Source organism: Drosophila takahashii, chromosome 3R (assembly GCF_030179915.1).
Source record: "Drosophila takahashii strain IR98-3 E-12201 chromosome 3R, DtakHiC1v2, whole genome shotgun sequence".
NCBI lineage: Eukaryota > Metazoa > Arthropoda > Insecta > Diptera > Drosophilidae > Drosophila > Drosophila takahashii.
The window spans coordinates 24,973,502-24,995,023 of record NC_091681.1 but is presented as its reverse complement, the minus strand read 5'-3'; the positions used below and the strand labels follow the sequence as shown (position 1 = coordinate 24,995,023).

General features: G+C 38.2%; 3 protein-coding genes across 3 annotated transcripts in view; all 3 read left to right on the top strand.

The window, feature by feature from the left end:
• cpo (couch potato) overlaps positions 1 to 13,060 on the top strand; it is a gene marked incomplete at its 5' end in the record, with an annotated part of 55,413 nt that extends 42,353 nt beyond the window's left edge. Inside the window, 10 exon segments of the mRNA XM_017148094.3 lie at positions 2,369 to 2,446; positions 2,514 to 2,567; positions 2,674 to 2,736; positions 4,260 to 4,404; positions 5,381 to 5,583; positions 6,089 to 6,447; positions 6,810 to 6,847; positions 6,983 to 7,626; positions 8,011 to 8,059; positions 9,042 to 13,060. Coding sequence (XP_017003583.2) covers positions 2,369 to 2,446; positions 2,514 to 2,567; positions 2,674 to 2,736; positions 4,260 to 4,404; positions 5,381 to 5,583; positions 6,089 to 6,447; positions 6,810 to 6,847; positions 6,983 to 7,626; positions 8,011 to 8,059; positions 9,042 to 9,340 — 1,932 coding nt within the window.
• Positions 13,061 to 15,091: 2,031 nt separating this feature from the next.
• DNaseII (deoxyribonuclease II) lies at positions 15,092 to 16,854 on the top strand. The gene is made up of 2 exons (XM_017148288.3): positions 15,092 to 15,238; positions 15,699 to 16,854. Exons 1-2 carry the CDS (start codon positions 15,141 to 15,143, stop codon positions 16,693 to 16,695), a joined length of 1,095 nt encoding a protein of 364 aa, XP_017003777.2. The 5' UTR covers positions 15,092 to 15,140; the 3' UTR covers positions 16,696 to 16,854.
• Positions 16,855 to 19,432: 2,578 nt separating this feature from the next.
• On the top strand, positions 19,433 to 21,516 carry LOC108061869 (SPRY domain-containing protein 7). The gene is made up of 3 exons (XM_017148286.3): positions 19,433 to 19,651; positions 19,953 to 20,519; positions 20,569 to 21,516. Exons 1-3 carry the CDS (start codon positions 19,543 to 19,545, stop codon positions 20,664 to 20,666), a joined length of 774 nt encoding a protein of 257 aa, XP_017003775.1. The 5' UTR covers positions 19,433 to 19,542; the 3' UTR covers positions 20,667 to 21,516.
• The last annotated feature ends 6 nt before the right edge of the window (positions 21,517 to 21,522 follow it).

The following is a 21,522-nucleotide window of genomic DNA, read 5'->3' as shown; positions in this document are numbered from 1 at the left end:
CAGAGAGTCAGACAAAAAGGGGGGAGTGCATGTTTAGCAAGCCAAAATCAGAGCCAAGTTGTAAGGTTGACCAAAAGACAACAGCAGCAGCGGAAGCAACAAAAACAACAGTTTTGCTGTATTTAAATGGATTTTGGCAACCAGAGTTAGACAAACCCGCAAAGTGCAGCAGCAACAACAACAACAGATGCAGATACAAATACAGATACGGATACGGGAACCGAACACCCACAGCATCGAAATCAGCATGAGAAACCAACTTGGAAACAGGATAACACTGCGAGATTTAATTAAGAGAATAACTTTGAAATTAAATAAATTACTTACAGCCCACAGTTTTGCTACTAGCTTTTTTTGAATAATTAAAAATGGAGTGATGCAGTTTACTGTTTTATTATTAGAGTAATTCAAAAAAGTCTACACACTTTTTTCTCAGTGCTTCGATATTATGTCGCTTGCATGTGTAAGCCAAAGTTTGCATTTGAAGTTGAGAGTTGAGAGTTGGCCGCCGGAGTTGGAGTTGCAATTGCAGTTGAAGTTGCCAAAATACTAAATGTCTATCCGCAATGCCCACAAGCACACACAAGCCAAAATTCACATTCCCAGACAAAGTCAGAGATAAAGCAATATAGATAGAGATGTGGAAGGGATGGGAGAAGGGAAATGCAGAGCCTCAACTCAAATAAAAATGAATAAAAACTTCAACATCTTTTCCCCCACTTGCCTTAAGTTAATTTACACTGTTTTCGGAGCATTTAATAATTGCATTTCAATTGCCATTAGCGGGAAAGCCCTTTAACCCCGACACCAGTCCGCTGAATTTCCCTAATTAGGCTGCTTCTTGGCCGTTTGCCCTCCTCCGCCGCCGACTCATTATTGCCTTCAATTAGCCAACCGCTTACTGCATAAAAATTAATTTAAATTGCTATTTAACTGACCATGCTAAGGCTTTCCCCTCAGTCAACCACCTTGGCTTTTCTTCTTTTCCCCCAAACGAAAATTTGTGTTTCTTTCTCGCTGGGGTTTGAGGATTGTTGAGGCAGGACTTTTCCTAATTAATTTTTGAAAATGTCTAGAAAGGGGACAGCGGACAAATACTTTTCTTATCCTGTGTTCCAGCTGCACTTGAATTTTTGCCAGGGATATAAGATGTAAGCTTCACCCCTGCATCCTGAACTTCAGTTCTAGACAATATGCGTGACATGTTGCAAACTTGTATCGCTATTTTTATAAAACCAAATTCAAAACACACAAGGACAGAGTTTGCAGTAGATTACAGCAGGAGAGGCAAAAAAGAAGGTAGATGGCCATGATAGAACACGTTTTAATTTTGAACACAACACGTCAGCTGGAAGGGGATGAAAATTGGAGGGCAGAGAAAAAGTCAGTTGCTCGGAAAAATGTAAACTTCATTATTAAGAAGGTTGTATATTTTATAAAGGTAATAGTTTATATGAGCACGTTTAATAAAAGCAACAATTTAAAGAAATATTTCAGATATTATTAACTTTAAATAATTGTTATAATTACTTATCTTATTACCATCATGTTAAAGTTCCTTTTATATTATTAGCCGCAATGCTTTACTTCTCTCTTAAAACATTTTTCATTATTTCTTAAAGCTAATGACGCTAAAGCTTTAGAGAACCGCAACAAAGTAAATCTACCTGCTCAGCACAAAAAATATAGCCGAAAAAGAGCGAAAATAAACAGAAGAGGTGGGAATTTAACCCAGTTGCACACATTCCCATTCACATCGCTCAAAAGCAACGCTTGCCACCTCAACTCAAACATTTTCGCCTAGGTGTTAAAAATAAAAAGCTGTCAGTGCTGGGGACTCATTTAGTCCCTGCAGCACACATGTAAGTTTCGGGGGGCTTGGGATACCTGACTCACCTGTAATGTTCTTCTTTCATTCACCCCCTTATCCGCCCCTGGAATCAATCCGCCCTTTATTTGCCAACCCACCCCCCTTTCCACCGACTAGAGTCACGTCCCTGGCGTTGTCATAATGAATTCAGCGTTTATGGCGCTTATTCCATTTGGTTTCATTATCAGTATGTACATGTGACCCCCAGCCACCCCCATTTGCCACCCCCTCTGTAATGTCATGTGCGTGGGGAACGGGAGGGGCGAGAAGGGGGTGTTAGGATGGTGTCATGAACTTTTTGGCCAAAGTGGGAAAGAGAGGGCCAGGACACAAAGCGCATTACAAACATTTGAAGTTGAAAATTGAGGCTGAAGGTTGTATTTGTGTTTTTGCTGGAACAACGTGACAGTTTCAACTTAATTACGTAATCATAGGAAATTGGTTTTTGTGAACTAGCAATCATCTAACCATTCTCTATCTATTTTGCCACTTTTGCAGGTTCGCACACTTTTTGTCAGCGGTTTGCCCATGGACGCCAAGCCGCGTGAGCTTTATTTGTTATTCAGAGCCTACGAGGTGAGTGTTTTTAAAAGTCTAAAATAAATGAAAATTATTTTTAAATTTATAATTTCTAAATAAACAGGGCTACGAAGGATCTCTTTTGAAAGTAACGAGCAAAAATGGCAAAACTGCATCGGTAAGTACAACATCAAATAGAAAAATTCATTTTAAAATTACATTTTTATTTTTTGTTTTGTTTTAACTTTACAATTTTTATAATTGATTTTTTTAATTCTCCACAGCCCGTTGGCTTTGTGACATTCCATACAAGAGCTGGAGCTGAGGCAGCTAAACAGGATCTACAGGTAATTATTAAAACTAAATCAATGTTTAAGCGTTGTATAATCGAAAGAACACCAACATGATTTAGCAATTTTTTTGTGCAATACGACAAAATGAAAATCCCGAAAAATTTATTCTCAGCGACGGCAAAAAGAAACTTACACTTTTAACATAAAAATTGTAAAGCACCGAAAAAAGTACTGAACCTACAAAATATGAAAATACTTGTATACTCGTATTGCCTGGCTTAAATACCGTTAGGCCCCCGACGCCGCAGCTCAAAAATCGAGCCTCAAGCTCCTTTTGCATCACCCGAAAATCAAAAAAAAAAAAAAAACAAAAAACAATAGCAAACAAAACGAACAAACAAACAACAAGAATCCACACGAACACGTGCTTGCATTTGAAAAGAAACGAAACTTTTAAATTTCACCCAATCGCATTAAGTGTTTCCCTCTCTGTCTAGCCTTCGCTGTCCCGCTCTCTCTATCTCTATCTCTCTCTATCGTTCTATATACCTCTATGTCTCTCTCTAACTTCTCATTGAGTTGTCTTATTGTTTTTGGTATCTGCATCCCCCTCCCTTTTATTTGCTCATTCTACGAAACTCTTTGACACGCAGAGAACACAACTACACACGTAAACTGGTACACTCATCACACCCACACACACACACCGTCATCTCTGGCAAACCAAAATCTGCAAAAATGGCAAAAGCAAAAAGCACCAACAACCAGAAAAGCAACCAAATGAAAGCAATGTCTCAAGCCTGTGGTGCATGTCCCCCCCTCCCCTTGCCACGCCCCTAGGAGCCACCTTGCCCCCTTGAAAGAGCACTCTAAAACTCCTAGGAATTACTAGTAATGATCCCTGGACTTTTTGACGACCCATAACGAGTAACATAAGATTCGCCTTAAAAGAAACCCAAACTTTTGGGATCAGCAAAAGGATTGTTTTTAAAAATAAATATTCTTGGTTCTCTATTTCGGTTTATCTACATTTTGTTTCATAAAAACTTTTGAAAGAAATCATACTGTTTTGGTGCTAAATAATTAATAACAAACCAAAACCATTGGTTGTTTGGGGTTCATCATACCAAAAATGAACAAATATTTGAAAACAAATTTTTTCATATTATATTTAATGAAATTTTCCAAAATTTTTGATCACTAAAACCAATTTCTGCCTCTTTAAGACCTCCCAAATAGTAACCCACAAAGCCAAAACCAGCTCCCACGAACCCTCTACCTACTTAAAACTCAGATTACAGAGCAGGCACCATGCAATACCAAATCTACGTTGAATGTTTCCCGTTCCAAATACCTCAAGCAATAGCTCCTCAAAAAAAAAATGAAACATATTTTCTACCACCATTTTTTTTAAACGTTACTTTCACGCGACATTCAAAATTATTTTTGGCGAATTGTTGCAAAAGAAATACTTGAAAAATCCCCTCCGAAACTTTTGAACTTTGCTGAAAGAATAAATTACATGAAAAAAAAACTAGAAAATACAAACCGCTGTATTTTGATCTGATCATTTACAGCAGGGTGTACGCTTCGATCCCGATATGCCCCAAACAATTCGCTTGGAATTCGCCAAGAGTAACACGAAAGTGAGCAAACCCAAACCACAGCCCAATACAGCGACAACAGCCTCACATCCTGCATTGATGCACCCACTCACTGGACGTAAGTAAAAAATAAAAAAAATAAAAAATCAAAAGAAAAACCAAATACCAAAATGAGAACTCGGCAGCTGCTAATTTCTTTGATTTTGTTTTGTTTTCCTTTTGTGTATGTAGTTGATATTTATGAAAAACCAATAATATGTTTAAGGGTACAAGAAATCCGAACGTAAGGCGTACTCGAGCACCTCCTAACTATCGACAAAGCCACACGAAAAACACACCAAACACACCGAACACTCACACACTGATAAACCAAGATCTATCCAACAATTGAGCAGTTGAAAATGTTAAATATTGAATTGAACAAAACGAAACCTAACTTGCTTCAAGTGCACACAACTCTATATATACAAATATATATATCAGCAAATATGTATCGTAAATACTTTTGTATGCTATATCTATCATAAGAAATTGTTATCTCTGCATACTTCGAGTCGCTATTGAGTTATATATATATATTCCCTACTAGGTTACAGCAACAATAACTACAACATCTATTTATAATGTACTGCACTTTGATCACTTGTAACACTTTGTGCAACTCACACACACGCTCAGAAACACAAAGACCATACACGCCTACCGTAAAAAAACCGAAGAAACTAAGCCAAAGAGCTAAAGGAGAGTACTGACAAACGTGCCGATAAAGTTTAGAGATCCTAAAAAAATAGTCTAACATTTCTATATAGTTATTAAACCAAGATGCATTAAAGTCCTAAAGATTAAAAGCTCATAACGTTCTAGCTAAATTCTAATCTTCATTCAAAAAAAACAAAAGACTGAGACAACGAACTTTAAACATATGAAAAAATAATTTGTTAATTAATTTTTTTTGTTGTTTCGTTTTGGAAACCGTTCTTGTTTTTACCATTTAGATTTTTGTCAACTAAAACCAGTGTTTAATACTCAAATAGTACCCCACTTAGGTGAGCTGTCATCTGATTTACCATACTATCTCTCTTCTCGACTCACAGATCTGGGTGGGCCCTTCTTTCCGGGCGGACCGGAGCTATGGCATCATCCGCTAGCCTATTCGGCAGCCGCGGCCGCTGAATTGCCAGGAGCAGCTGCCCTGCAGCATGCAACGCTAGTGCATCCGGCCCTGCATCCGCAGGTGCCAGTGCGCTCCTATCTCTGACTAAATACAGACAAAGTAATGGAGCAGCCTATGCATCAAGTAAGTGGATGAAATGTTTATATATTTACGATTGCCCTGGGAAAATATCAGTCATTTGCTGTTTTATAATGCCCATAAATAATAATAATTAAATTTAGGAATGATCATTCAAGATTACTCACACGCTAAAGCTAAAAAACTTAGTTTGACGAGTCGTATGAGTAATATTTTGGACATAATTAGAATTTATGACAATTGTAATTTACTAATAACTTTGCTTAAACTATTAAGACAATTACATTTAAATGTCTGCTTGTAAGGAAATATATTTTTTAGGGTTGACGCATGTGTAAATCAAATAAAAATATTTTTTTCAAGAATACGTGAGGCATAACAGGTCGTATGAGTAATATTCTTTATGGATACTTAGAGTATAATAATTTATACTTTGTATTAATTAATCTTATTAAAATTAATCTTAAATTTAAAGGACAGCGGCAATTGTGAATTTTTTTATAAAAATGTCTTTGAAATGTTATTGAAAATTATTATAATTAATTTCCAGACTCAAATGACCATGCCGCCACATCATCAGACAACTGCTATTCATCCCGGAGCTGCGATGGCTCACATGGCTGCTGCTGCGGCGGCCGCAGCTGCCGGCGGGGGTGGTGGAGCGGCGACCGCTGCTGCTGCACCGCAGAGTGCCGCTGCGACGGCCGCCGCCTCTGCCGCTGCCGCGGCTGCTGCCTCGCACCACCACTATCTGTCGAGTCCGGCTTTGGCCAGTCCCGCTGGATCCACGAACAACGCCAGCCATCCGGCCAATCCGCAGATCGCCGCCAATGCGCCCTGCTCCACGCTGTTTGTGGCCAACCTGGGGCAATTCGTGTCCGAACACGAGCTGAAGGAGGTGTTCTCTAGGTAAATGCCACACAAATGACTCTCTCAAGACCTTGGATTTTTTTTTTGATCAAGACACATTGAAAAATGCACACTGAAATCAGCACAGGATAAACCACCAGCAGCCACAGTAAAAACCACCCGAAAATCACGATCACGATCACACATAACCACCAGTTAACAAACCACTACTTTGATGGCACCTTGTCAACTCTCTTAACCGAAAATACTAACCGAAAACTTTTGCGTTCTCTTCCTTGGTTCGTTTGTTGCCCACCATCCCACCCACGATCACTCTTCTTGTATGATACATGATAACCGATATATATATATCTAACAACAATCAAATATATATACCCAACTATGATATATAATATGCACAGTATGCCTGGCTTTTGTCGCCTACGAATGCACACAAAAGGTATGCACCCAATCACAACTTCTATGCCTATGACTTTGTCTTCAACTCTGACCTCAACAAAACCAACTTCAACTTCCTACTCCACAACAACAAATACGACCACATCTGCGATTGCGATGGCGACTGATCCACCAGCCATGGCAGCAGCAACTGGCTCAAGCTGCTCCACCAGTAGCAACAACAACAGCAACAACGGCAACATCGCTGCGGTGCAGCAACATCCGGTGGCATTCATCGAGTTCAAGGACCCACCGACCGCCTCCCAGGCCATGCAGCAGCTGCAGGGTAAATATCTGCTCAGCTCGGATCGCGGTTCCATTCGCATCGAGTTTGCGCGCAGCAAAATGATCAACGAGCTGGCCATAATGAACAGCAAGGCACCGCCACCACCACCGCCAGCCATGAGTGTTGCTGCTGCAGTAGCAACGGCACCGCCACCACCTCCACCACCACAATCCATGTACATCCTGAACGGCGGCGGAGGGGTCGAGCACCTGCTGGTACCGGCACCACCGCCGCCGACACAGCAGCAGCAACTCCACATGCAGCAACTGCAACAGCAACTGCAGCTACAGCAGCAACATCAGCAAATGCAGCACCAGCACCAGCAGCAACAGCAACTTCAGCAGCAGCAGCAACTTCAGCTGACCGTGGCAGCACCCTGCACCACAGCAAGCACCACCACCAACAGCACCACCACTAGCGTTGTTGTTAACTCACTACAGCACCACCAACTTCATCATCCAAATCAGCACCACCAAAATCATCTCTTTAGAGACGTATGTATTATTCTGGGTGAACCAAATGAACCAAGTTTCTTCTAAGTCTGTGTAGCGTAGTCTAACCCCTAGAATTGAGTGCTCCACCACCATTATCATTAGTTGATCCACAGCCACTAAACTGCACACGAACAACCACCCACCCCTTTGGCCCATAAATATTAGAATAAGCCATTCAATCCGCAAAAAGGTTTCGGCCAGGCCCAAAAAAATCCCTCATATGCATGACCCACAGACAAAAACCCAAAACCATTCCGCTGGCCCTAAACAAAATAAAAGGCAACCCTATTAAGTATTTATAAAATTTTGCAAATTGTTATTGTTAAGCTTGCTCGTTTACTTTGCATGCTACCTCCACCACCAACACCACAACAACAACAACAGCAGCAACATCAACAGCAAGCAACAATCCAGCAGCAATCAGCAACAACAAGTAAGAACCTACCTAAGGGATGGTGCCTACCAAAAACCATATGAGTTTGGTCCGGAGCACTCACACCCCCACACACTTGGCCATAACAATTGGAGCCGCATTTAAATTCAAATTATAGCACACAAAAAGTTAGCAGGCCAGCAACATTCATGGCTCAAAGAGAGAGGATGGGCAAATGGGTGGTGCTGGTGGGACTTCCTCATAGACATCCGTTCCGTAAATGCCAGCTTCCGTTGGGAGACTGCTGCCCAGGCCAACCCACTGACTTAAGCACCACTATATCTCTCTTTCGGCCACCTCATGTGGGGTGTGACTCACGTATTTCAAAGGCCAAAAGACCACATAAATTTATTTTTTCAATTTGCTGCAAGAAAAAGCAACAGCAGCAGCAGCAAAACTTCATAAAAAATGCAAAAATTAAACGCAGCATGCCACACCCATATTGCCATACACATAACCCACTTGACTGCCCCACCAACAACTTAACCACTGCAGCAACAACGTTAAACGTTCGAGCTTTAAACCATTTTTGTACAAGGCATGAACTTTTCTTTACTTTGTTGTAGGTTGTTTGCCTGACAACCAATTTACATATTGAGGGGTGAGCATGTTTGAGTTGCAATAAATTTTATAGCCATAAATTTGAAAATTAAAAGTATAAAGAAAACGTGCTAAAAATGTTTTTAAATCAAGAAAATCTGACTATTAAAAATACTTTAAAACAATTTTAAAAAATATTTTCTATTTATAATTTAAGCCTTCTTTTAGTACCTACCTTTTAAAAATAGTTTTCTTGAACCCCAAAAATCTACAGGTCACTAAAAAGAGATTTTAAAATATATGTAGTCCACGCATGGGTAGTCATAGCCACTAAAATAGCCAGCATGTTTAGCCACCAAGCACCACCGAAACCCGTAGATAAACCACAACTCACACTGACAAAAACTAACTATTGCTTTCGTTTTGATAATTATTTTCAGAGGAGCGGGTATGGAATCACGGCATGATTTGCTCGCTAAGAAGCTAGAGCGCGAAATGCAGCAGCAGACGCAAGTGCACCACCAGACGCAGCAGCAGCACCACCATACAGCCGCGGCGCAGCACTACCACCACAGCCACCAGACAGCGCACCACCAGCACCACCAACAGCAGCAGCAGCAGCAACAACAGCAGCAACAGCAGGCCCAACAGCAACACCTGAGCCACCACCACCACCACCACCATCTTCATCATCAGCACCATCAGCAGCAACAGTTCTTGATGACGCCGACAGCAACCTGACCCGGTGGCAATTTGAGCCACCATTATGCGACGACGACGACGACGCAGCACCACCAGCTCCACCACCACCAGCCGCACCACCAACAGCAGCAGCAGATGCAGCCGCACCACATCTACTCGTACGTCCTGCCGGCGGTCAGTCACATAGCAGCCTGATGGGATAACATTTGAGTTTGAAATCGACAGGCAAACAGAGCTCCGCATGCAACGGATTCATGCGAGGAGGCAAACCTTTAGTTCTAGATATAAACAAAAAAAATATTTAAAAAATGCAAAAAAAAAAACAAAAAAACCAAATGGAAAAATCGCAAAAAGAAGTTAATTTATATGTGACAGGAGGACAGGAGAAGAAACAAACAGACCCCGTATAACCCAGTTTAGTGAAATTTTTCGACAGGCAACAAAAACAGATTTGTAGTGGAAACCAAAAACGGGATAAACATGTAGTAAAATATACAATTTACGATAGATCGGAAGCTGAGCGAACTACTTAACTAAGTTAGTTGCAATACAGCCGATATGCCCCTATAAACGAATACACACATATATACATAAACCTATATATATAGATTATATATAGAATGCTGATCAAGAATTTGTTGGTTATTTTACACCGTTTCAATGTTTTTTTTTTTTGAAGCTTGATGAATTGATTTTGTTCAGTCGTTTTTGTTTGAGAAAAATATTATTATTTTTATTTATTGTTACTTGCTCTCTCATTCATACCCGAACCTAACCGACTTTCAACAAATGGAATTGAGACATGAAATTCGTATTACTTTTATAATTTCGATTATTTCGTCGTTAAATCAAGCAGTGTAAGGGAATAAAATATATAAACAAAGTATAAGGATGAAGAAAGTATATAATTATAGCTTAACCGAATGTGCCCTTTAAATAGCTCTCTTTCTAGAATTATGAAAAATAATATGAAACAAAACCAAAACAATTTAAATATATGCATTAATGTAATAATTGTATAACTAGTAAGGTAATTTTGAAAATGTTACTCAACAAGAAAATTCTACAAAACAACCACAACGAGTAGTCGACGTCATCGTATAAATTTAAATTTATATTGAGGAATACTGAAAGCTGGTTTCGAAATTTATTTGTTAAAAACGTAAAAGCGTAAGAATAACAACATTTAGATGTGAATTTGAAATTTACCCGATAGGACCTATCGACGACTTGGGATGAACGTTGCAGGTGCGCTGTAGTGAAGCAAAGACTCGAACAAAATGATTTTTAAAAAAGCAAGAAAATCTGAAACGGAACTTTAACAGAAACTGGAACAGGACACTCTAAACTTTCCGCCCAGAAAAGAATACGTTTTTTTTCACCATTTTTGTTGAGAATTTTCTGCGTTTCCCTTACAAAGACTTGACTAACTTTACTAGAGGGCCCCCAACCTAAAGGACTCCATCTAAATAAAGAGAAACTATTCCTAACTAACTTTCGAAATGCTAGAACAATCAAATCACATTTCTTGCTAAACCAACGATCGACTTAGTAGGGGGAGGGCTCAGGACGAGATCGGATGAGGAGAGATCGGAGATAATGGGAGGGTGGGGAGAGTGTAGAAGAGGTAACAGCAAACAAGGACGAGTAAATAAAATCAATTGCATATCATCTTACGTAGCAAGCATAAATCGAGTATGTATAACTACAGAAAAGGACAAAGACAAATTCAATTGTAACTAAACGCAAGAAAACAGCAGAAACCAACTACAATTAATTATAAAACAATGTGAAGCCTAATGGCCTACAACTATATATAGTTAAATACGAAGAACAATTTATAAGCAAGCTTTTTACATAATAATTTTCTAATGTTTTTTGAAAGAGTTCGTTCAGCCTTGTTTAAACCAATTTAAGTATATATACATACGGATAAAATCTTACAATTTTACCAAAGTTGTCCTTACTAATTTAACAAGTTATGTTAATTACTTCACACACAATTTGTTTAACAAAAAACATAAAAGACCCACGAGTAAATCAACTAATTTTAAATGTTTTTTAAAGCTTAGTTTAGGCTAAATGTGACTAGACATACCAAAGGCATATTTGACAAAAAAAAAAACACGCAATTGTTAAGAGAAAATATGAAAAAAAACAATTGAAAACATTATCAATTGGTAAAGTTTTAGCCCTTTTCTATACATTTTTCTTTAAGATTTACCTATTTTATTTCCTGTCTAACTTTAGTCGAATGTAAAATGCATATTCCGTCCAATTACATTTCGTGCTTTCCTCTTGCCCAAAAAATCATCTCTTCGCCAGCATCGCGTTGGTTTGAAAATCATCATTCAACGTTAAGAACAGAGGTCTACTTATAAGTCTGTAATCCCAAGACACACACACGCACACGCTCACCACAAAGACAAGTAAATTAGTTAAAGTTTTAGTGTATAAGCAAGGAAATGTTTAATTATACATAATATACTAATGCATATCATAAAATTGCGCCTTTCAAAACAATTAAAAAACGAACAAGAAACCCGATGATGGAAAACAAAAATATTTACAACTACAAATAAGCATAAATAACGAAACAAAAATTAATAGATGCTAAAGTATGAAACAAATATTTTCGAAATTAATTTTTAGCGCCTAAGTGAGGTCAAAGAGCCCCATAGTATGCAACAAAAAGCAATGGAAGTACGCATAAGTGCGTGAGTGTGCAAGTGTGTGTGCATCTGGGAAAATCTTGTGCAATTTTCATTGAGGGAAAACCAGCGCGGTGGCAAGGTTGTTCAGTCCCCACCCCCAATAACCATTTCGAGGCTTGATTTCCAGACATTCTATAATCTAAATTTCATAGCTATATACATCCAGATCTAACAAATCTGCAGCATGCAAATATTAAACTAGAAAATTGGGAATATCTCGACAACACCAGAAGAAGCAAAAGAGGAATAACCTAGCTCGTAAACGATAAACTAAAGAAAGCTAAAATGAATGAATGAATGACAGAAAACCTAAACTAAACAATATGAATTATGGGAACATTATATGAATATATATACACACGCATATATTACAACATTTTTGAAAGAAACGAAAACTAAATAATAACTACAAAGGAAGAAAAATAACAAATACATATCAGCAAACGGATAAAGAACAAAATAAGAAGAAACTTTTACAAGAAAAATTATTAAGGAAACATAAAACCGATATGTTTTGATGTGGTTTTTAAATTTTTAAACATTGTAAGCGTAAAAAGGCAGAAAAGCAGTTACCAAAAAGGGGAAGAAAGCATAACTGATTGAAAGCTTAGTAATAGATTATGGAACTACTTACATAAATGCTAGCTATATGCTTACATAGTAACGGCATATCTACATATGTGGCAGCAGTAATAGAAAGACAGTAAACAGTAACAGTAATGATAAAACAGTAACAGTAAATATTATATTCTATTGTATTTATTGTATTTGCTATCATTGGCGTCTCGGTAATATTTTCATTGCGTTATTGATTCTTGGTTTACTTTAAGTTCCCTCCCAAATTGCCTTATGTTTGCCTAAAAACTAAATTATAAACAATTCAATACTAATTTCTAAGTAATTTATATGTATATGTATTGTATACCTCTATTATAAACCCATATATAAATATACTTATATCATTTGTGTAGCCTTAACTTAGAACTTTTCAATTGACGGTATTAATTATGCATAATAAAACTTTATATTTTGTTCGTTAAACAAACTCATTATTGTTTCATTCAAGTTCACACACACGCGATAAACCTTTGAAGAAACGAATTTTAAATTAGTGAAAATTTTTGCAAGAAAATTAAAACCAACTATACAATTACATATATTATACTACATATATGAATCTCTCCCCACTTAAAGTTTTGAGTCATTTGCGGGAGAGCCAACTAGAAAAGCATTATACTCAACCACAACTGGCTATTAACGGAACAGAGAAATTCGCTGTACATTTGTAATACATAAAGTACTATGCATATCTATATACAGACAGGCGTATGTATAGTATCTATAGAAAGTTAAGTAGGAAAGGAAACTGATATTGAATATTGAAAATATCAAGGCAGAGGTAGCGGAAAACCAGCAGAAAAATGAAGATAACACAAGTCAAAACATATCAAACTCGTGCCCGATTAAAACTATATATACACATATATATACACTATATATAAATGAAAAGCAGCCACAAATTATGCGCAGCAATTTTCAATGGTATAAGAAGGAGATGAAATGATGAAGTTATTTAACAAAAACCGAAAGTCTAACGGGAAAATGCAATTTTTATTTGCATAACTCAAAGTTGAGTCTACTTTTATCCGTAAATAATACGAAAATAATGATTAATATTAATTAAAAGATTAAAACTACAACAAATGGCAAATATTTGTCTATTTTGAGGCTCATTTATTTAAAATTTTCGCGAAACAAAAGTACGACTTTCTTTTTAAAATCGAATAAAGATCTTTTGCTAATATTGTAAAAAACAAATTGATTTTTCAAAGCAAATGAAAAAGAAAACTTATAGCTAAATATTATTATAAAACTTACATAAAGCAGAAACAAACTCGTATATATATCAATATAAATATCAGCCTTGTTCTTTATATATATATTTAAAAAAAAAAAACAAAAAAAGGAAAAAACCATACAAAATATTAATAAATTATTAACTACTATAAAAAATGGATACAAAAACATAAAAAATATTTAGCGAAAATATTGTATTGTGAGTTTAAATGTATTGTTGCATACGAAACCAAAGAAATGACATAACAAATCGGTACAGTTAAGTTAAATGTAAAACTAAATGGCAATACCAACCGATTGGCAGTGACAGTTGATTGACAAGAACAGAACCGAAAAGATCAGAGGCGAACCGAAACAGAATGAAAGGTGAACCATTTTTTCACAGACAGCAACCAGCGATAAGAACTAAAACGAAATTGAATTCAATTAAAATTACCAGGCAGATTATTTCAATTCAATAATAGCAGATGATGGGCAAGCCCGCAAGACAAATTATACAATTTGATAATGATAATATTTTCAAGCGATCACGATCGATGAGGCACAAACGATATGCCCTGCAGCTAAAGGGGAAGCAGAACAACAAATCGCAGTTTGCAGCAGGCGACAAATTATAATAATAATAATACGAATAATAAATAAAAACTTTAACAATTGTTTTGTGTAATTGTAAAGAACTGGAATTTGTTGTGCCACAAGATGGACTGGGCGATAATTGTGAAATTGGATCGACTCGCAGCGGTTTGTATTATGAGGTAAGATTTCTGATCGAAAAAGCAGACAATAATGGTTTTTACTTTTTAAATTTAAATAAATTTATTTCAAAAAAATAAGTCACTTAGTAAAATAAATCTTTTTGACTATTTGAATTTTTTAATTGGATTTTGAATGCACACTTATGTAATCCTAGTAGGGTGATTTATATATTCGTTATAGCTCAATTTTTAGTTACTCGGCTTATCGCTCAGCTCCGTGTTTGAATGATCTTTGGCAATATGTTGCTAACCTCTCAGTTGATAAGCTGGGTACATAAACCCCAAAAAGGGTCACTTACTCAAACGTCCACTTTTAAGATAAAGCAGGACAAACAGGAAGAGATACCAGCTTTTATTTGTTTTATCCTTTCTACCTGGTGAATAAATTGAAAACGATTGACAAAGATACCTCACTTTGATTGAGACACCCTGTATGCGGGCAGCTGTTGATTGGCTTGGATTCATTATCTCTCATTTAGTTGTTTTCCGACCGAGCAACTTGAAGGTTGTAAAATGAGATCTCTGTGCTTTGTCTTGCTGCTCGTTTGGTTTTCATGCCAAAGCGAAGCAAAAGTGTCCTGTAAGGATGAGTCCGGAAACGATGTGGATTGGTATGTATACTTTTAGCACTGTTTTGCTGTTCAGCACAAAAGAAAACAAAATTGCCCTCTTAAACGATTTATTTTTGTAAATATTGTCATTATTAAAACACATTTTTTTTTGTTTCATTGATATTGCTGTTTACACGTCATTAAACATTTGCAAACATACATTCATTAACAGTTATTTGGTTCTATATTTATAATGCGGTTAATCACAAGTAAACCAATATAAATATTTCGGAATGTGATAAGCATTTTTAAAGCTTTACGAGTTAAAATTCTAAAATGAAGAAATGCTTTCATATTAAACAACAAAGAAATTTTATAAAATCTATAGGCACATTACATTTCTGCCACTTTTCACTACACATTTTGTAAGAATAAATTAAACATTTTTTTCTTTATTAAACTTATCAATTAATAAAATTTATATTTTTTGACATTTTATTATTTTATTCCATTTTCTTAGGTGGCACCTTTACAAGTTGCCGAAGCACTATCAGCACAACGACTTGGGCAAGGACACCAGTGGCTTGAAGTACCTGTATGTGACTAGCCAGAACTACGACACCTGGCAAATGTCCGGGAAGTTCATCAGTGACCCCTTGTCCCTGCCAGCCCAGACCCTCAACCCCGTGAACGCTGATCCCACCCACACCCTGCTGGCCGCCTACAACGATCAGCTGCCCAATGGAACTGTCTTCAGCACTGGCGGCCATGCCAAAGGAATTGTGGCCAGTGATGGTGAGACGGCCATTTGGATTGTCCACTCGGTGCCCAAATATCCCACTGTTCCCGATTATACCTATCCCACCTCCGGTGAGCAATACGCCCAGAGTATGCTCTGCATCACGCTGAAGGCTGAGGATCTGGAGAAGGTGGGTCAGGTGCTGGTCTACAATGAACCGCACTTCTACTACGAACGCAATCCTCTGGTCAGCCGATCCGATGAGCTATTTCCGAGCTTGGAGAGGGCACTACATGGCCAGTGGCGTACGGAATCGCCTTTCCAGAAGGACGTAGAGATCCGCACTTTGGATGGCAAGAAGTTCCGACTGTTTGGAAAGAGTGGTCGCGCCAATGTGGAGTTGTATGCCGATGTTGTGGCCCCCGCTCTTGATGTCAGTCTTTTCGTGGAGGCGTGGCGCGATGGTAGCGGCAATTTGCCAAATAGCTGCGATAAATCCGATAAGATCCTCAACGTGGAGGCTATTTCCAGTCCGGCGCTATCGGTGGACTTTAGGACCACCCAGGATCACTCAAAGTGGGCCGTTTCCCGCCCCACGGGCGTTCTGATCTACCACTGGCGTGTTGGCGGCGGCGACTGGATTTGCGTGGGCGATATCAACCGCCAGCAGGGTCAGTTGCAGAGGGGCGGCGGAACTGTCTGCCACAAGAGCTCCAGGGTCTCCAATTTGTACCGCCAGCTAGTCGCCAACTACGACAAGTGTGCCGAGGTGCAATAGACTGGTGCTATTTTCCTGAATTTTCAAATAAAAGAACATTTTGTTACTTGCATTACAAAATAAAGAATATTGCGAATTTCTTTCAATTTGATAAATGTTTGAATTTGATTAGCAACGAATATAATAAATAAAGCAAGTTTGTTAAGAGATCATTTTAAATTCTTAGTTTTGAGTCTAATTAGATTTTACAGGTAAGGGCCTTCATCTTCGATAGGTACACTCTAGCGCCAATTTTTCCTTTAATTCTTGACGGTAATTTTATGAACTAGACCTACCGTCATAAACTCATAAAGAAGATGGCGCCAGTTTAAAGTTATTATATTTTATAATTGACGTAACAAATATAATTATTTTACAATTTTCACTATTTTTACTTAGCCTTATAAAATTTAGCAATTATCATTATAATTCAACGGTTTGCCAGAAAACATTTATGGCGCCACCTATTTCTCACTTTATTTTTTTTCGAATACGTATACAGTGAGCACAAAAATGATTCTGACACTCATCACTTATTACTTTATTTAATTTATTTAAAGCCTAGTACTCAGTACGACGAAAACTGCTAGCTAAGCATAGGAGTAAGCGAGAGGCAAATAGGTAGCTAAAGCCTTTAGCTGGGACTTTTTTCCACCGCGGTACTCAGTTGAGCTAAGGAAATAGTGAGAAAATACCACAAAAATACTAGATTTAGCGGATGAACTCCGATGAACGCCTTTAGCCGCCGACCAAAGAATAAAAAATTTGATCTTTGCCTGTGTATGTGCAGAAGCGGTGTGCCAATAACAAATTATAAATGGAAGGAAAACCCTAAAAACTGCCTGTAGGAGTTGCGGCAATTCATATCTCCATGCCAACAGCAAATTTAAAGCTTGCGACCCAGGTCGGCTCAACATTTTGTAACATTTCAAAATTGGCGCCAGTTGATTTGTTTGCTGAGAGTAAGACCATGCTACATGCATTGCGGATGAAGTCCGAAAACTTCGGCCACACTAAAAGATTAATATTTTTCGACTAGTAAAACTCTTAGCCCAACTGAGTACTAGGCTTTAAGCCTAGTACTCAGTACGACGAAAACTGCTAGCTAAGCATAGGAGTAAGCGAGAGGCAAATAGGTAGCTAAAGCCCTTAGCCGGGGACTTTTTCCCACCTCGGTACTCAGTTGAGCTAAGGAAATAGTAAGAAAATACCACTAAAATACTAGATTTAGCGGATGAATTCTGATGAACGCCTTTAGCCGCGGCCCAAAGAATAAAAAATTTGATCTTTGGCTGTGTTTGTGCAGAAGCGGTGTGCCAATAACATATTATAAATAGAATGAAAACCCCAAAAACCAATGGAAAACTGCCTGTAGGAGTTGCAGCAATACATATCCTCATTCCAACAGCAAATTTAAAGCTTGCGACCTAGGTCGGCTAATCATTTTGTAATATTTCAAAATTGGCGCCAGTTAATTTGCTTGCTGAGAGTAAGACCATTCTACATGCATTGCGGATGAACTCCGAAAACTTCGGTCACCCTAAAATATTAATATTTTTCGACTAGTAAAACTCTTAGCCGAACTGAGTACTAGGCTTTAAGCCCTTAGCCGGGGACTTTTTCCCACCTCGGTACTCAGTTGAGCTAAGGAAATAGTAAGAAAATACCACTAAAATACTAGATTTAGCGGATGAATTCTGATGAACGCCTTTAAGCCTAGTACTCAGTTCGGCTAAGAGTTTTACTAGTCGAAAAATATTAATATTTTAGGGTGACCGAAGTTTTCGTAGTTCATCCGCAATGCATGTAGAATGGTCTTACTCTCAGCAAGCAAATTAACTGGCGCCAATTTTGAAATATTACAAAATGATTAGCCGACCTAGGTCGCAAGCTTTAAATTTGCTGTTGGAATGAGGATATGTATTGCTGCAACTCCTACAGGCAGTTTTCCATTGGTTTTTGGGGTTTTCATTCTATTTATAATATGTTATTGGCACACCGCTTCTGCACAAACACAGCCAAAGATCAAATTTTTTATTCTTTGGGCCGCGGCTAAAGCCTAGTACTCAGTACGACGAAAACTGCTAGCTAAGCATAGGAGTAAGCGAGAGGCAAATAGGTAGCTAACGCCTTTAGCCGGGGACTTTTTTCCACCTCGGTACTCAGTTGAGCTAAGGAAATAGTAAGAAAATACCACTAAAATACTAGATTTAGCGGATGAATTCTGATGAACGCCTTTAGCCGCGGCCCAAAGAATAAAAAATTTGATCTTTGGCTGTGTTTGTGCAGAAGCGGTGTGCCAATAACATATTATAAATAGAATGAAAACCCCAAAAACCAATGGAAAACTGCCTGTAGGAGTTGCAGCAATATATATCCTCATTCCAACAGCAAATTTAAAGCTTGCGACCTAGGTCGGCTAATCATTTTGTAATATTTCAAAATTGGCGGCAGTTAATTTGCTTGCTGAGAGTAAGACCATTCTACATGCATTGCGGATGAACTCCGAAAACTTCGGTCACCCTAAAATATTAATATTTTTCGACTAGTAAAACTCTTAGCCGAACTGAGTACTAGGCTTAATCTTTATGATATCATTTATGTTTTTTGATGTAATATATTTGCTGTAATTGTCTACTGTTTAATTTTTTTGGGATATATTTAAGTTGAAAAGGACAAGTGTACCAACAATTTTTGTGCTGACTGTATATACCAGAAAAAACAAAATTCAGTATGACCGTTGTACTGTAAACAGCTGTTTACAAAAACAAAACCAAGCGAAGCAGCGAAAAATATTTGCAATATATCAGATTTAATTTAAAAAGGGTTTTTAACGAGTGCATCTGGAAAAAGCACCTCGGTCTAGGAATGTTCTGCTGCCTACGCACCTGCCTGAATGGCGGACACATGAGGAAACCCACGGCAGCTGCAAGTCGCCTCCGGGAGCCCGATGTTCACCTGGATGCAGCGCATATGGGTAAAATTTAATAGAACAAATACCATTTCATTGGGACTGGCATCCTTGATAAGGATTATTATTCCACTCATAATAATCAAGCTCTTTAAGAACTTTGGTTCTCTCCCTAAAATCGTACGATTTTGATTTCCAGTCAGTTTGATTTGATAATGGATAAGCAACAACATAGATAAAGATAATAATGATATGGTGATAAAAGTAGTACTGTTCCAACAGAAATGTAAATCGATTTTAAACCTTATTGCTTTTTAAGTTTTAAGAAGGCTTTTGTTAACTGATTAATATCTCTTCCACTTTGCAGGACCTGATGTAATCCTGCTGTCGCATCAGCTGCGGGTCACGGGCACCGGTGGCGTTTTGGCCACAGCTCCTTTGGTCCAGTCGAAATCCTACTTCGAGGTGAAGATCCAGCAGGGAGGCAGTTGGTCCGTGGGCCTGGCTACCCGGCAAACGGATCTCAGTCGCAAGAGCGGTGGTGGGGATCGCGAGTCCTGGTGCCTGTGCTCCGACAATGCCACGCGGCACAACGACCAAGAGGAATTCCGGCCGGTGGTGCAGGCAGCCTGCACCACCCAACCATCGAGGACGGCCAATGGGATCCTGAACAACAGTGCTGCCAAGGCGGCTGGACTCATTGCCATTGAGGATTTGCAGCAGGAGGATCTACTGATGACCACTGGCGTGGCTCCATCCGATGTGGGCATCGGTGATTCATTGGTATCATCACCGCAGCGCGATTTTCCCGACGAGGGCGACATTGTGGGCGTGGCCTTCGATCATGTGGAGCTGAATTTCTATTTCAACGGAAAGAATCTGGAGGTTCCCTTCCGGAATGTGCGAGGAGCAGCTTTATTTCCCATTATCTATGGTAGGTTCTATTCCATTAAAGTAATTCAACTCTAAAATATCTTTTTCAGTGGGCAATGGCGCCATTCTGGACATTATCGTGGATAATTTTTCGCATGGCCCACCACCTGGATTCGAGCGCATTCTACTGGAGCAGTCGTTACTTTAGATAGTCCCTTCAGAAGCCTTGAACAAAAAACAGCTTGAGAACAAAAAAGAACATTGAAGAGATGACAAGTAGACAGTGCGTTTTAGGACTATAGGTCAGCATTTTATTTTAGGAATTTAAAGCCTTTAGAGTAAGTTTAGCAAAGAGGTCTTTGTCTCATAGCTATCTCTAATTTCAGCTTTTTACTGTAAAGATATCGATAGTTAAGACACTTACGCATTGAACTTAGTATATTTGGGTCTTTACTTTACCCGCACATTTAATTCCTTAAATAAAAAACATTTGCCATATATTCTCTCTCTAGTCAAAAATAAAAATGTGTATTAGCAGGCACCTATACACCTATTTCCCAAAAAGTAAATTGGCACCAAAAAAAATGTTTAAATGTTTTTCACATTTACCTACACATATTTTAAGAAAATCAGCTGACTTGCATCTTATAGTCGTAAAATGCACTGTTTTACTCATTTAGACATCAAGTGTATAAACTTTGTAACCTGTCTAGTCCTTGTACTCCCCAAACCGAAATGTATTTCTTTTAATTTATTTAAATTTTGTAAATTATTTACGTAGCTTGACCTCGCGACTGCTTGTGTATTATACACCACGATATGTATCTGTATACAGGATACAGATGAATTTTTTTGTAGTATCTAGAACGCCACAAATCAATTCAGACTTCTTACACATTCCAATTTACAATGGCAAACGTACTCGAGCACGGAATTACCTAACTAACTATAAGAATATATCTGTATATCTAAACAAATTGTATCTACATGTATCTAACGCTTTGAAAACTTATTAATCCGCGCGCGGACAATAAATCAATGTTATGTACTTAAACGATTGTGAA